The 13746-nt window shown below is 48.0% G+C and overlaps 1 protein-coding gene across 1 annotated transcript in view; it reads left to right on the top strand.

The window, feature by feature from the left end:
- Slit3 (slit guidance ligand 3) overlaps window positions 1–13746 on the top strand; it is a 589355-nt gene that overhangs the window by 384990 nt on the left and 190619 nt on the right. Inside the window, exon 5 of the mRNA XM_041676107.1 lies at window positions 2406–2477. Coding sequence (XP_041532041.1) covers window positions 2406–2477 — 72 coding nt within the window. The remainder of the gene's footprint in view (window positions 1–2405; window positions 2478–13746) is intronic.

The following is a 13746-nucleotide window of genomic DNA, read 5'->3' as shown; positions in this document are numbered from 1 at the left end:
CTGCTCTCCCTAGCAGCCAACGATAACAGCAAAGGCTGAGAGGTTATTAAACAAGGAGCTCGTGGTCCGCAGACCGACAGGCCTCGGCAGGGAAGACTGGGCCTATTGTGGCTGCGGGAGCCTCCATGGCCGCCCAGATGCCCGGTGGAAATTGCATTAGTCGGATGACAGAGCCTGGGCCCCCTCTCTGGAGGCTGATGGAGAGCAGCCGAGTGGCCTGGGTGACACCGCCTGACCTCTGCCTGTCATCGTGGGCTTTTGTTCAGTGCCCCGACTCCAGGCTGGAGCCCTGCTCATTGAATCAGGGCCTGGCTGGGGGAGCCTGCACCAGAGCTCATTATGCACCAGAATTTACTTACTTCGGTGGTAGAAAGGGGAAACTGAATTTGAGATGGGGAAGCACCCTGCTAGGCAGCCCCAGAGGTGTCTGGGACTCGCAGGGACATCCTACCCCAACAGTAAGCCTTGGAGCCGAAAAGTAGCCAAAGCGAGCCCGGCTCTCCTGAAGTTCAGCCAGCTGCTCAAAGCGTGTGTCATTTATCGGCAGGTGACAGAAGGAAAAAAAATGGATGATGTCTCTCTTCTGCTGTCTTATTTCCCCTCCTCCCTTTTTGCAAAGCGTCCCTGAAGAGTGCCCGAGTTTCCGTACGTAGACCGTGGCTGTCTCCCATCTACTTCCATATATGTTTGAAGTCCTCAGTAGCCTATGAGGAGGTGGTGTCAAAACCCAGCCTGTGAGCATCCATCCATCACAAATCTCTCTGCAGGTGAACTTGGCAAAGATGAGTTTAACCTACGGCACAAGCTCTTGGTTCAGGATCTTGTGCAGTGCGAGTTCCCGAGACGTGTCCCCAAGGGTGGGGATGGAGAAATTTGTCCTGGGGTTTCCCTTTCTTTAAAAAATTCTTTTCCCATTTTGCATGATGTGTGTGCGTGCACGTGTGTGCACATGCTGTGGCACATATGTGAAGGACAGAGGGCAGCTTGTAGGAGTTAGTTCTTTTCTCCTTCCCTGTGGGTCCCAGAGATGAAATTCAGGTTGTTGGATCTGGTAGCAAGGTCCTTACCTGCTAAGCCATCTTGCCCATCTCATGTTTCTTTATGTGACAGAAGTAGAACCAACACCCACTGAACAATCCCAGTCATACAATGCACCATACAATTAGATACCGTGCTGCCATTAAAAATGTTGGCATTGATGCACTTGGTAGAGACATAGACAGATGTTCTCAATATAGCATGTGAAAAATGGTTTAGAATAGACCTTATATTAGGTCATGTCAATAAAATATATATGCTCTCTGCATAATTGTTAGCAGTGTTTATGGTCTGTGGTTGAATTTTTTCCCCTCATTATTGGGGGGGGGGGTTCTTTTCAAACTACCAGGCATGTATATTTGTGTATATGTGTATTTACTTTTCATATCTGAAAAGAAGCACAGATGGGCGGCAGTCGGACAGTCCCATCTTCACCCATGCGTCCCCTTCCCACTGTCCTCCTTGAAGATGCTCCTGCAGCGTGTGGCTGCACAGAAATAGCCTTGCTGCCTGCAGTGTTTGGCGGAGCTGCCTCAGGCGCCTGGGGCTCAGATGGGTCTTTACGGATTGATTGCTCACTGAGATCCAAGCAGGCTTGATGTCTGAATGAAAACAAATGCACGTGTTTGGTCTAGCAAAAAATAAAAACGAAACCAGAGAACAAAACAATCCAAAAAGGCCTGCAGGGATGGGAAGGAAATCGAGGCTCTAGAAGACACTTAAATCCTTGGAGAAGATTTGGGTTGGAGCCAGCCACACACCACACTCCGCACATCCACTTCGAAGTAGCCAGTGTGTTGGCATTCCTCAGTGCAGAGTGAAGGGCGAGACCCCCATTTTGGACTGTGTGGAGATGCATAAGAGATCCTCTTTCCCTATCAGAAAACCCAGGGAGCAGGCTCAGTTTCAATCCCAAATGCTAAGAGCAGGGAACTTGGGCAAAAGAACTTCCTGAGAAATGGGAGATTGAGTGGTGTTGACCTTGAGTTGGGAGGAATGTCTTGCGGGGGAGGGAGTAAGGGTCTTCTCTTTTCTCTGGGAAGTGCCAAAACTGAATGGGGTGTGGTGTGTGTAACAAATAACCGGGAGTCTTGGCTGTGGCCTGGAGGTGTGAGACCACCCACAGTGCCCCCCCCCCCCCACACACACACACAGGCAAGCTGCTCCCAGCCTAGTAACCTTTTCTGCTAAGGTCCTCACTTGCAGAACAATGTACAGGCTTGTAACAGCCAGGGGCCTGAGTCTAAACAGCCCCTCAAACACTTCTGGTGGGCAGCACCAGCAGCCTTCAAGGGTTTTGTTATCATAATGAGATGCAGAGAATGCCGTCTCCGTCTAACTGGTTTGCCTCTTCTCTTCTTGTTTAGAGATCTGAGCGAGAACCAGATCCAGGGCATCCCGAGGAAGGCGTTCCGCGGCATCACAGACGTGAAGAACCTGTAAGTGCTGTGTTTGTGGCTTTGGCGCAGATAGAGCTCACTGGGCTCTCTGGCTAACGTGGGAGTAAGGAACAAGAGGGCACATCGGCTGGCTTGGAAGGTGGCGAGCTTCACAAAGCCCTGTTTGTTCTTCCTGGGTCAGAGGCTGAGTGCACCAAAACAGTGTGACGGTGCCACCAGCTAGCTTCTCCCCGGGCCCTCTGTGGCATGAGAGTCTGGTTCAGGTGTTATATGCAATTAGGAAAATGGAAGGGAGGGAGGGAGAGAAAGAAGGAAAAGTTTCATTCATAGTATTCACCAACTTCAAGCACTGATGATGATAATGATGGTAGGTGATGGTGGCAATGATGGTGATAACGTCACTGTTATAAATGGGCTGGTCTCCAACCCCTTATGAAATAGCATTAGAACTTGTGTCTCAGGACCTTGGGGATATGAGTCCAAGTCCATTCCCACTGCACTGGATTTTCATCTGTTTGCTTTTCACATTCTATTTTAACATCACTATTGATTGACAAGATGTCAAGAAATCATAGGCAGGTCCCTGTACCGGTTCCCTAGCAGTAACATTCTACGTCACCCTAGTCCCCTAGCAAAACCAGGAAGTTGACTTCAGTGTAGTTTATGGACCTGAGCCTTCAGACGTTAATTTCCCTTGCATAGAACCAGAGCAAGTGTGAACAGCTCTGCACAGTTTTTACTATGGTCACACCCACACACTGTCACCATAGTTCAGAAGCAGACTTGTGTTCCAACGCTCCGTATTTGCACTGGCCTAATAACTGTGATCCTTTCCTATGCAACGACCACAGTTCCTGGGCCCCTGCCTTTAGAAGGTGTGTGCTTTCTGAGTCTCCACCCACAAAGCTATTCCTCGGGTTCAAAGTAGTTTTGGAGGCAGGCACAGAGACACCGCCTGAGTGGGCTGAGCAAGTCTGTTTGCGTACCAGCCTGCTTCATTAGCTTCAATTCCGTTTCAAGCGGTCTTGTAAGAGACTAAAAGGGGAGGGGAAAAAATCTACAGCTGTCACTTTCCCCTGTAACAAATGGTGGGTTTTACTTTGCTAACATAGCTTGGGAGCTGATGATGGCTTCCAGATGCAGGCCATCTGCCTCCCCCACCCCTCACCCTGGGGGCTGAGGCTCTGCGAAACCTTTGGTGTTTAACATGCCGAGCACACAGAGGGCACGCATAAGGCATGGACATCTTTGAAAGGTGAGGGACTGGGAGGTAGAGGTGACTTTGCGGGGCCTCTGGGACAAGGAGGCTGCCTGCTCCTTCCTCTGGGAACAGGAAAGAGGGAGGCAGCGCAGGTGCTGCCAGTGCATGTGAAGGCCTCTGTAGACAGGTGTGGGCCTTACAGAAGACAGAGCTTCTGGGATGGAGATGGCAGGAGGCAGCAGAGCCCACTAGCAGAGCCCTGTGTCTTACTCAGGGGTGGCGCCTTCAGCTTTTCTTGCATTTTGTTTCTTGGATTCTAGAAACTTAGGACTGCCATGAATTCAGACCAACACATTGTCTTAATTAATATCCCAGGATGTCAGGACAAGCAAGAGAGAGAGAGAGAGAGAGAGAGAGAGAGAGAGAGAGAGAGAGAAAGAAGACTACTAACCTGATGTCTACAAGCTTCCTGATGATTGAGCCCCAAGTTAACATTTTTCCATATACAGAATGATCTGTGTGGGCCCACGGTGGTAATTTCACATGGATCAGTTAGCAGACATACCGTAGTCATGTATAAACAGGGCTGTGTGGCTGTCAGCTGCATTTCTCATCCTCAGGAAAGTAATCCGGTCCCACAGTGGTTCCCAGTAGAGGAGTTGGGGGAACTTTAACTTCCCCTTGGAATATCTGTAACCGTGCAAAGGCCTCAGGAGTAAAAGCTTCCAAATTCCCAAGTCAGCCCAGCAACGCTGCTGGGCCTGTCTCTAGACAGAGCAGTGCAAATACAGAACCAAACCAGCGTTCTTTATCTGAAAAGGCTTGGGGCCAAAAGTGTTCAGAGTTTCAGGTTTTGTGGGTTTTGAAATGTTTATATAAGAGACATTGTAGATGCAGGACACAAATCTAAACAGAATTCATCTGTGTTTCATATGTATCCTGCATGCACTGCCTGAAGGCCATTTGCATACAGTAGGTAGGTTTTTTTTAAAAAAATTAAATTAAATTAAAAAATGGTGCATAAAACTGTTTTTTAGTATGTAATTTTCGTGTGTAGTGTCCCAAGGACACACAGAAAGGTTCTATACCTGGCTAGAAGATTCAGGTCCTGAACACAGGTCTTCTCCTCTCTTTAGGGTACATTCCTTACCTCCCCGCAGTCCTGGGAGGGGAACACACTCAAGGAAGAGTTCTTAAAAAGAAAGAAACGCAAACTAATGGCAGGTGGAGTCCTTTAGTCTCCTGTTCCGTGAGCAGTGTGCACATGGGACGAAACCTCTAAGGGCCCAGAAGTGTAATTCCTGTTCTCGTGGCTTACTGTGTGACCAGGGACAAGAAAGATGCTCACTGAAGAGGATGCTAGGTAAAATGCTGATAACACAAAAAATTGCAAATGAGTGTCTGAGACGAGCAAGGGGCAGGAGGAGGAGGAAAATAGCCTTAAGGCAACACAGCCTAGAGGTTAGGAGCATGGCTTGGCTGTCTGATAGAATTACATATGAATTCCATCTGTTTGGGTCCTGGATCTGTGACCTTTGGTAAATGCCTTGACACCTCTGAGCATGGGTTTCTGCTTCTGTTACATGATGCTAATAATTGGTCTTACTTCATAGGGATTTTGTGAAGGTTAATAAAATAATGCATATAGCAGCTCTGTGCAGTGCTTGGCACGAGATGGCGTTTCCAGCCTTCTGCCTGCTGCCGCCGCTGCATTCCTTCATGGTTGTCATAGCGGCGCAGGCCGTATTTGCCTGCTTTCAGGTCCAGAGTCTCACAGCCAGGTAGAGCGCTCCTAATCGGAGCCTTTCTGTCTAAGTGAGGCTTAGAATTCACAGGGTAAAATGTTCAGGTAGGGCAAACAAAGTGTAGGGCAAAATTGGATAAGGGATTGTGTCCAAGGGCAGATACAGAGACATCTTCTGAGACTTTGTATTCTGAAAGGAAACAGTGGAAGAAGGAAATGTTAGAAGTAAGAGATGAAGTTCTCTCTGGTCCAAGGAGATAAGGGCTGGAGTTTGGGAGCGAAGTAGAGAGATGCGGAACCCAAAGAAGGAGCCAGTAGGGACCACACCAATAGAACTTAAGTGTTTGGTGCGCCCTTGGAGGCTGGGGAAAGAAGTGTGAGTTGAGGAGATCCAGGCTCAGACAATACAGTGACAGCCAATTCTCATAGTCACTCCTCCAGGCATATGTCAACAGGATAAAATGTGAGCTCCTGATGAATGCCGTTTGGGGACAAGCAGCGGAGGGTCATGCGTGTGGGCCTGTGAACTCATCTTCTCGGGGCTTCTGTTTCACGGAGACTGAAAATTCAGGAGGCGGGTCTTGGAGGATCACGACTTGGGTTGTCACCGTATGGGGGTGTGCGGATATCCTGTCTCCCATGAACAGTGCTAACAGCCCCTCACCTGTTCGCTAGAAAGAGGGGGAGTCTGACATCCTGTTTATTTGGCAAAGCCACACTACCTCTCTGGACTTTCTTCATTCCAGTATGAGGGAGGTAGAGCAAAGGATCCTATAATCCCAAATGAAAATGCCACGTGGGTAATCGGAGGTACAGAACAGGAGCTAACAGCGCACCAAGGGTTTGCATCTGGGCAGAGGTGGTAATGAAGTAGAGCATTTAATTATGCATCTGGGGGTAGAGGGTGCACCTCAGTGGCAGAGTACATGATTCTCATAGGCTCCGTTCCCATCACCCCTCTGAGGAGGAGGAAGGGAAGTAAGCACGGGCCCATGGCGATAGGAAACACTCTTCAGAAGTGAAGTTTGCAGAAGATCCGTTAAAGTAGCTCTTCTGCTACACCCAGATCACCTACACGGGCTTGTTACCTTGTGAATCATGACTAGCCAAGTTTCAGGCTCATTGACTAGCGGCCTTGGCTTCAGTCTGTGTAAGAGCAAGCTCTAAGCCCTCCGCACCATGCTGCGTGGCTTAGGAAACACACTGCGGTGGATCTATGATCTTGTGTAACATGACCCAAAGACGAACCTACTGGAGTGTGGTACAAATGATATGGGAAATGACAACTGACTGAACCTCTCTGTGACACTTTATGCTGCATTATGAGAAGATTTAAAAAAAAAAGTCAAAGACTGGCTGGGGTTTTTAAAAAAGCAAGTTCTGTAATGTTGAAATGAATTCACTTTGCTGACCCTCGTGTGTCTTTCAAAATGGGGGAAAAAAAATAAAACTTGTGACAACCGCATTTTCCAGATGATAAAACTAACTTTCTGCCAGTGTGTATGTGATTCGGTAACAGCTGGCAGACAAAATCAAGGCTAAGACTTTGCCGCCAGACTACACAGTTCTGCTCTGGCTATCCATCCTTGACCTCCAGCCAGGCTCTTGGATTTACCCTTGTCCCTCCCCTTGCAGACATCCCAGCATCAGAAAGAATGCAGGGTAGCCAAATAAGCCATTCCGGAGGGCACCCGGGCAAGGAGGAAAGCATGAGACTTCCGTGGGTCTCAGAACAAAGGCGGCAGTGTCTGAACCCTATGGGACTAGGGAGCAACTGGCATGCCGCTCATGCTGAGGGACTTGGTACCCTGCCCCCTCCCCCACCAACAGAGGGAAGCCTCTAACCTGGTCCTGTAGAGAAGGCAGTCCTTAGGCAGGGAATCCACCCCATACAGCCAGTGCATGCTGGATATACTGTCTAGTCCCATTTTCCGCGGGGTGTCTGGAAGGATAGGAGCAGCTAAACTGGGGGCGGGGGTTGGGGGACCAGACAGTTGCTCAAACAAACTGATCTGGAGGAAAGCCCAAGGAGAAAGCCACCTGCGTGCTGTCATTCACGGGGCCAGTATTAAATACCTACTACCTGCAAGCACTGTGCCGGGTTCTAAATAAAGATGCAGCAAGAAAGCAAGAGAAATCAGGAAGACACAGAGCCAAGGTAGAGAGAGACGGACTGGGGACTGAGATGACAAGCCACTACCCAGTGGTGAGAAGAACCAGCCCCCCCCCCCCCCCTCCGACAAATTGTCTTAAAAAGAAACGTCCCCTGGCCCCATCTTTCTCAGCAGTCCTGTTTGCCTCTGTTTTTCAGTTTCTATTTGCGAGGACTCTGTAGGACACGCATTCCAGAAGGGAAAATCAATAGCCCTGTCTCTGCCAGCTCGCAGAATTTGGAATTGACGGCTTGAAAACAAAGCCAAGCAGGCAGTCTTTGTGTTCTCTAGTTAGACCATGCTACAGCACAGCCTCCACCAGAGATTAATGAGAGCTGTCTCCGCCCCACAAGAGGGAGAGGGAGGAGCAGGGAGGGACACTAGCCCCCATTCCTTGCTGGCATCCGTGTTGGCAGATCATTCTGTCACTGTACCTGGGCCAGCACCGGTACTCCTGATCACCCCCAACCCAAAGCTCTAAGTGATCTATGTCCCTTAACTCACCTCACGCAGCCCTCCCTGGCTATTTCCAACCCTTGTTCACCACGGTAGCCTCTGGACCAATTGCACAGGATGCTGTGTTCTGAGACTCTTACACACCCACTCCTGATCCTTTGGGTCCAGCCCAAAGCTGCTTTCCCCAGACCCATCTGAGGCAGTTCCCCACCCTACCGCCCTCCACATCTATCCCATTACCCAGCATGTTTCTTCAGAGCACCTATCAACCCCTGAAATTACCTTGCTCATTTGTCAACGTGTTCCTGCACGTCTCACAGAACCAGCCTGTATAGACACATTCTACCTGTCTCCATCACCGAGATGTTCACAGTGGCCCGGTGGTTCATGGCAGAGGGTAAAGTTGGTCGGAAACCATCAAAGGCATAAACAGGTTTATTGTCCCACTAGTAGTACCGGTGGATAGATATTAATTCCCAGAGTCCATGCACAAGTGTTTCAGTGGTGAATACAAAACTGATGTTACAAGAGGAATAAGACCATCCTTGTACTTAAAGAGTTCGCAGCTTCACATGAGGATGGACTTAGGAACCATCATGTGTAGGACATGGCCAAGGGCTCTGTCACAGTTAGCTTCAGTTGCCCACTCAACACATCTGTGACAAGGGAAACCTCAACTGAGGAATTTCCTCCCTTGAGTTGGCAGATAGGCATGTCTATGGGGCATTTGCTATAGGAGGGTCCAGCCCACTGTGGGTGGCGCCATCCCTAGCCAGCTGTGTCCCGGCTGTATAAGAGATAGCCGTATGTTAGCCTGGAAACGCGCTAGTAAGCAGCATTTTTTCCTCAAGGCTCCTGCCTCTGTTCATTCCTTAATTGCTGCTTTGGCTTCCCTCAGTGATGTACTCTGTACGCCAGATACACCCTTCCCTTCTCAAGTTGGCTTGGGTCAGTTTTGTTGTTGTTGCTTTTAGCACAGCAACACAAACTCTGACAGGTTTCACTGGGCATAAGGGAAAGGATGTGGAGAGGCAGGAAAGCAGACGGATTCTGTCCCCACTCCAGAAGTGGCATGTGTTCGGCTTTGAAGGATGAGTAGGTGTTCACTCAAGACCAGGGTAGTCCCAACAGAAGGAACAAGGTGGGAAAAAAATCACCAAGCACGCAGCAGGGTGTGGAAGGAGCACACCCAGCAAGAAAGGAAATAAGGAGATAAGGTCAGAGCAGGTAGCTGGGGGAAGGACTTGAACACCGGAAGCCAAACTGATGAGGTTTTTAAGAGAAGGAGCTTTTGTGAGATTGTCACAGAAGAAAACGGGCTCTGGAGTCAGTGCGGAGGGCAGATTTTTCCAGAAGGAAGCAAAGCTGGAGTGGCCAGTACAGAGATTTAGACAGCGATCCAGAAGTCGTGGGCGCCTGGTGGGGAAAGCAGGTGTGGGGGCTCCCGGGGTTGACTTCAAGTAGAAGCTGAGGTGGACTTTGTGCAAGTCACCTCCACAGATGCTGACCTGTGGGAACAATGCCTGTCCCTCCGGTGGGGGGGGGGGCTTTATCTGAAGAGGGATTTGAGATTTACTGTGAAGGACAAGATAGTACTTCCCAAAGACCCGAAGAACGGATCATCAGCTTTTTCTGCTGTGTTCCTGGCAAGTGTGCTAGCTTCAGATCTGCTGCAAGAGCCCACCTGCCTGTCCTCCCTCCCTTCCTCTCTCCCTCCCTCCCTCCCTCTCTCCCTCCCTCCCTTCTTTCTTCCATCTCTCCTTCCTTCCCTCTTTTCCTCCTTCCCTCCCTCCTTCCCTTTTTTCCTCCTTCCATCCTTCTGTCCCTCCCTTCCTCCTTCCCTTTCTCCCTCCCTCTGTCCCTCCCTCCCTTCTTCCTTCCTTTTTTCTGTCTATTCTTTTGTCTTTCTTTTTTCCCTCCTTCCTTCCAGCTGTCCTTCCTTCCCTTTGTCTCTTCCTTTCTCTCTTCCATTTTTTTTCCATCCCCCTGTTGCAATCCTCACTGTGCCCTTCCTCTTGCTAGGCTATTGCCAGGCTCAATGTCAGTCCTAGAAATTAAATAGTGTTTTGTCCCTGCTCTGTAGCGTTTCTGTCTACTATGGTAGATGGCGGCATGAACAGCAGGTCAATGTGATAGGTGCCCCTAGCACCTCCTATGTCTGTCCTGTGCCCAACAGCGTGATCGGCCCTTAAACACTGGCTGACAATAGAAGAAATAGTTAATTAGACTCAATTAGTCTGGAAAACACGTGGTCCCACATTTCCCGCAGGCAGTGGTGGTCAGTGCCCCCCAAACTCTGTGTGGAAGTTGCATGAAATCACAGCACAGCTTTGTGTACTTTATTGGCATCCTCTACTGGCCTCTGTGTTTCCTCTTCTTTTCCTCCTCCTCCTCCTCCTCCTCCTCCTCCTCCTCCTCCTCCTCTTCTCCTCCTCCTCCTTTCTCCTTCTCCTCTTCTCCTTCCATCTTCCTCCTCCTCCTTTTCTCATATATTACATCCTGATCACAATTACCTCTCCCTTCCTTCCTCACACCTCTGCTCTTACCCATATCCACTCCCCTCCATCTTCCCTAAGAAATGAGCAGGCCTCCAAGGTACATTACTCTGCGTTTCTACAACCATCCTGTCCTAAGTTACGATTGTGTACATGACCGTCCTCCCGTGGTCTGCATGGTATATAAAGCAGAGATCAAGTCTGACTTCCTGAGGTGGTTCTTGGCTCGCACATAGTAGGTGCACAGCAAACAGTGACTACTGGGTGAAAGAACAACTTTCAGCAGAGCCTCTCCTGTAAGGAGAACAGCCCTTCCTGAGAAAGCATGATTGTGTCTTAGAAGCAAAGAATCAAACCAAGGCGGCGAGAATAAGCCCAGAGAAGCCTTTGTGGTTTTCGGGATAATGGAGACCATTATTCTTGATCCAGCATTAAAATTTATTATCCAGGACAATTTTTCTGTGGGCCAAGTTTTTTTTTTTAAAAAAGTCACAGATATTTAACCCCCTTAAGCACAAAGTCCACAGGAAGTAGAGGTTTTAAACAAAGATCCAGGATGAAGTCCTGTCCCCCCACCTCTCCACCTTGCCAAGGAAGCATGGGGCCTGCAGGGGTCTTATGAGAATTTTGCTGTTGGGCTGAGCCCCAGCCTGGAGGTTTTAGGATTGAATGTGAAATGAAAAGGGCTTAAGAAGAGATAAGTATTCCTATGGACCTCACACTTAGTGTCTGGTAACTCAGATCCCTAGTCTTGTTGGTGTGAATTGAGTATACTGATTAAAAAGAGCATCTTTAGGGCAAAAAAAAAAAATTTTCCAATTCTAGATTTTTCTTGCTATTCGTGTACTTTAGGCAAGTTTATTAACCATTCTGAGCATTTGTCTTCTGCTCTGTAAAACATTTTAAAAGAACTAGTGCAGAGTCAAGCCAGGAGGCTGTACACCTCTCCTTTGTGAAATTCCGTATGGTCTATACAGCATCTTTGCATCGTCTTGTTCAGTAGTCGTCACAGCCTGACAAATGGGAACCTGGTTTTCCTTTAGACAGAGATGGAAATGGGCCCTGAGAGCTGTTTCCCGGCAAGAGAGCTGGTCCTGGCAAGACTCGAAAAGGCTCCCAGGATAGTGTGGGCATGGTTAATGCAGGACTGGAAAAACTCTCAGTCCAATGGCACGGATGGAGTCAGTCTTGAAAGAAACACTGGATCCCAGTCATCTGGAAAAACTATCTTTATTGTCATTTATTTATCATTTTATTAACTTATTAAGTAAATTAATAATTTGATATTTATTATTTTATTTATGATTTGTTTTATTAATATACTGTGTAATTCTTATTTTATTCTTCCACTCATCCCTCACTCATTTTTATTATTTTTTATTTATATATTTATTGTAGGTTTTTTTTTTTTGAGATAGGGTTTCTCTGTGGAGCCCTGGCTATCCTGGAACTCTTTCTGTAGACCAGGCTAACCTTGAACTCAGAGATCCACCTGCCTCTACCTCCTGAGATCTGGTGTTAAACGCATGGTGCCACCTCACCTGGTGGGGAGTATGTCATTCTTGAGAACACCCTCAGGTGTCTCTATAAAGACAGCAGAATATGTGAAGAATTTCCCAATCCTTGCATTCCTCACTGCCCCGAATGCACAAGGTGATTGCAGACTTGGTTACTAAGGTCACTGTTTTCTAGTGAGGCTCACTTGATGTTGTGAATCCCACTTCTGGGGATGTGGATAGATGTTTAGCAGCCATCAGTATCAGAGTGCATTCAATGCTCTAAAAACTCCCCATTCCTCCCACTCATCCATCTTTCCATTACAGAACCCCAGAATAGGTGCTTCTAAAGTTCCCTTAAAATTCTTTATGTTTTCACAGGCCTTCACGGTGTGTGTGTGTGTGTGTGTGTGTGTGTGTGTGTGTGTGTTTGTGTGTGTGTGTATTTTATATAGTTATATTCATAACTATTATGTATAGTTATATATTCAGTTTTTTCAGATGGTTAAAACAGGAGTCTTAGGAGCTGGAACATTTGCTCAGGCATAGAGCAGGTCCCTAGCATACATGGAGCCTGAGCATTCAGAGTGAATCACCAGGAGAGCCAGGACTAGACCCAGTTTGAGTCACTGACATTGAAATCTGTCTCTCAGTGACGACTAGTTATCTAAAGAACCTGCCAGGGCAGGGATGGAATTCCGTTTCCACTGAGATGGGCAGATGACAGATGAGAGCCATGCTTGCATTCAAACCCTGAGTCTTGCAGCCATGTGATAAGCCTGTTATACAACTCTTTCTTTGCACCAGCTTCTAGGTGTTAACTGGAAATAATTTACACTCCTGGCGATCTTATGGAGAATGATCAGTTTTTTCTGCTTTTAGCTCATTTTTAGAGAATTAATTTAGCTACGATTATTACAGCTAATGGCGGGATATTCCCTTCTCAGATGAATACATACCAAAGAAAGTCATATCTACAGAGCGCTGACCCCAAGACAACCCTATCTTTTAAAACAGTTTTTATCTCCCCGCTCTCATTTCTTTCAGGGCACATGTCTCTTCCAGATCTATGACTTGTGATGGGTCAAAGAAAGAGACAGCCTGTTTCCTTATCCACCCAGTTCTTTTTCCTGTCACCATTGTGACATAGAAAATGCTGGGCGGTAGTGGCACATACCTTTAATCCCAGCACTCAGGAAGCAGAGCAGGTAGATATCTGTGAGTTCAAGCCCAGGCCTGGTGGTCTACAGAGTGAGTTCCGGGACAGCCAGGGCAACATAGAAAGACCCTGTCTCAAAAAAAGGGGCGGCGAGATGCTAGAAGAGCTGGGAAGTAATAAGCGTAGTGCAGATTGTGGCAGAGTGAGTCACACACACACACACACACACACACACACACACACACACACACAACTGTCCACATCCTGATCTCTGGGTAAATGAGGTTTTGTATATGGGATTAAACTCAGCATCTTGAAATGAATATATATTATCTAGAATCGTCAATGTGGGCTCAGCGTAATGGGAAGGATCTTTCGATGAGAAAAGGCACGTTCCAGAAGAGAGAGAAAAGGTCAAATGCCCAGGATGGGGACAGTCTGGATCTTAGACAGCCTCCTTCTGCAAGGATTGTCCCCAAGACCCTCCAGCAGGAACATGGTGCTGTCCACCCCTCGATGCTAGCCCACTGAACTTCACAGAGGAATTCTGAACTCCAGAACTGAGAAACTCAGGCTGTGTAAAGGTCCTGATACCAATGTTGTC

This window comes from Microtus oregoni, unplaced genomic scaffold (genome assembly GCF_018167655.1).
Source record: "Microtus oregoni isolate MIOR12 unplaced genomic scaffold, Mior012 000027F_ref0000203, whole genome shotgun sequence".
Taxonomy (NCBI): Eukaryota; Metazoa; Chordata; class Mammalia; order Rodentia; family Cricetidae; genus Microtus; species Microtus oregoni.
Note: the sequence above shows the minus strand (reverse complement) of the source record. Positions and strands in the feature narration are given on the sequence as shown.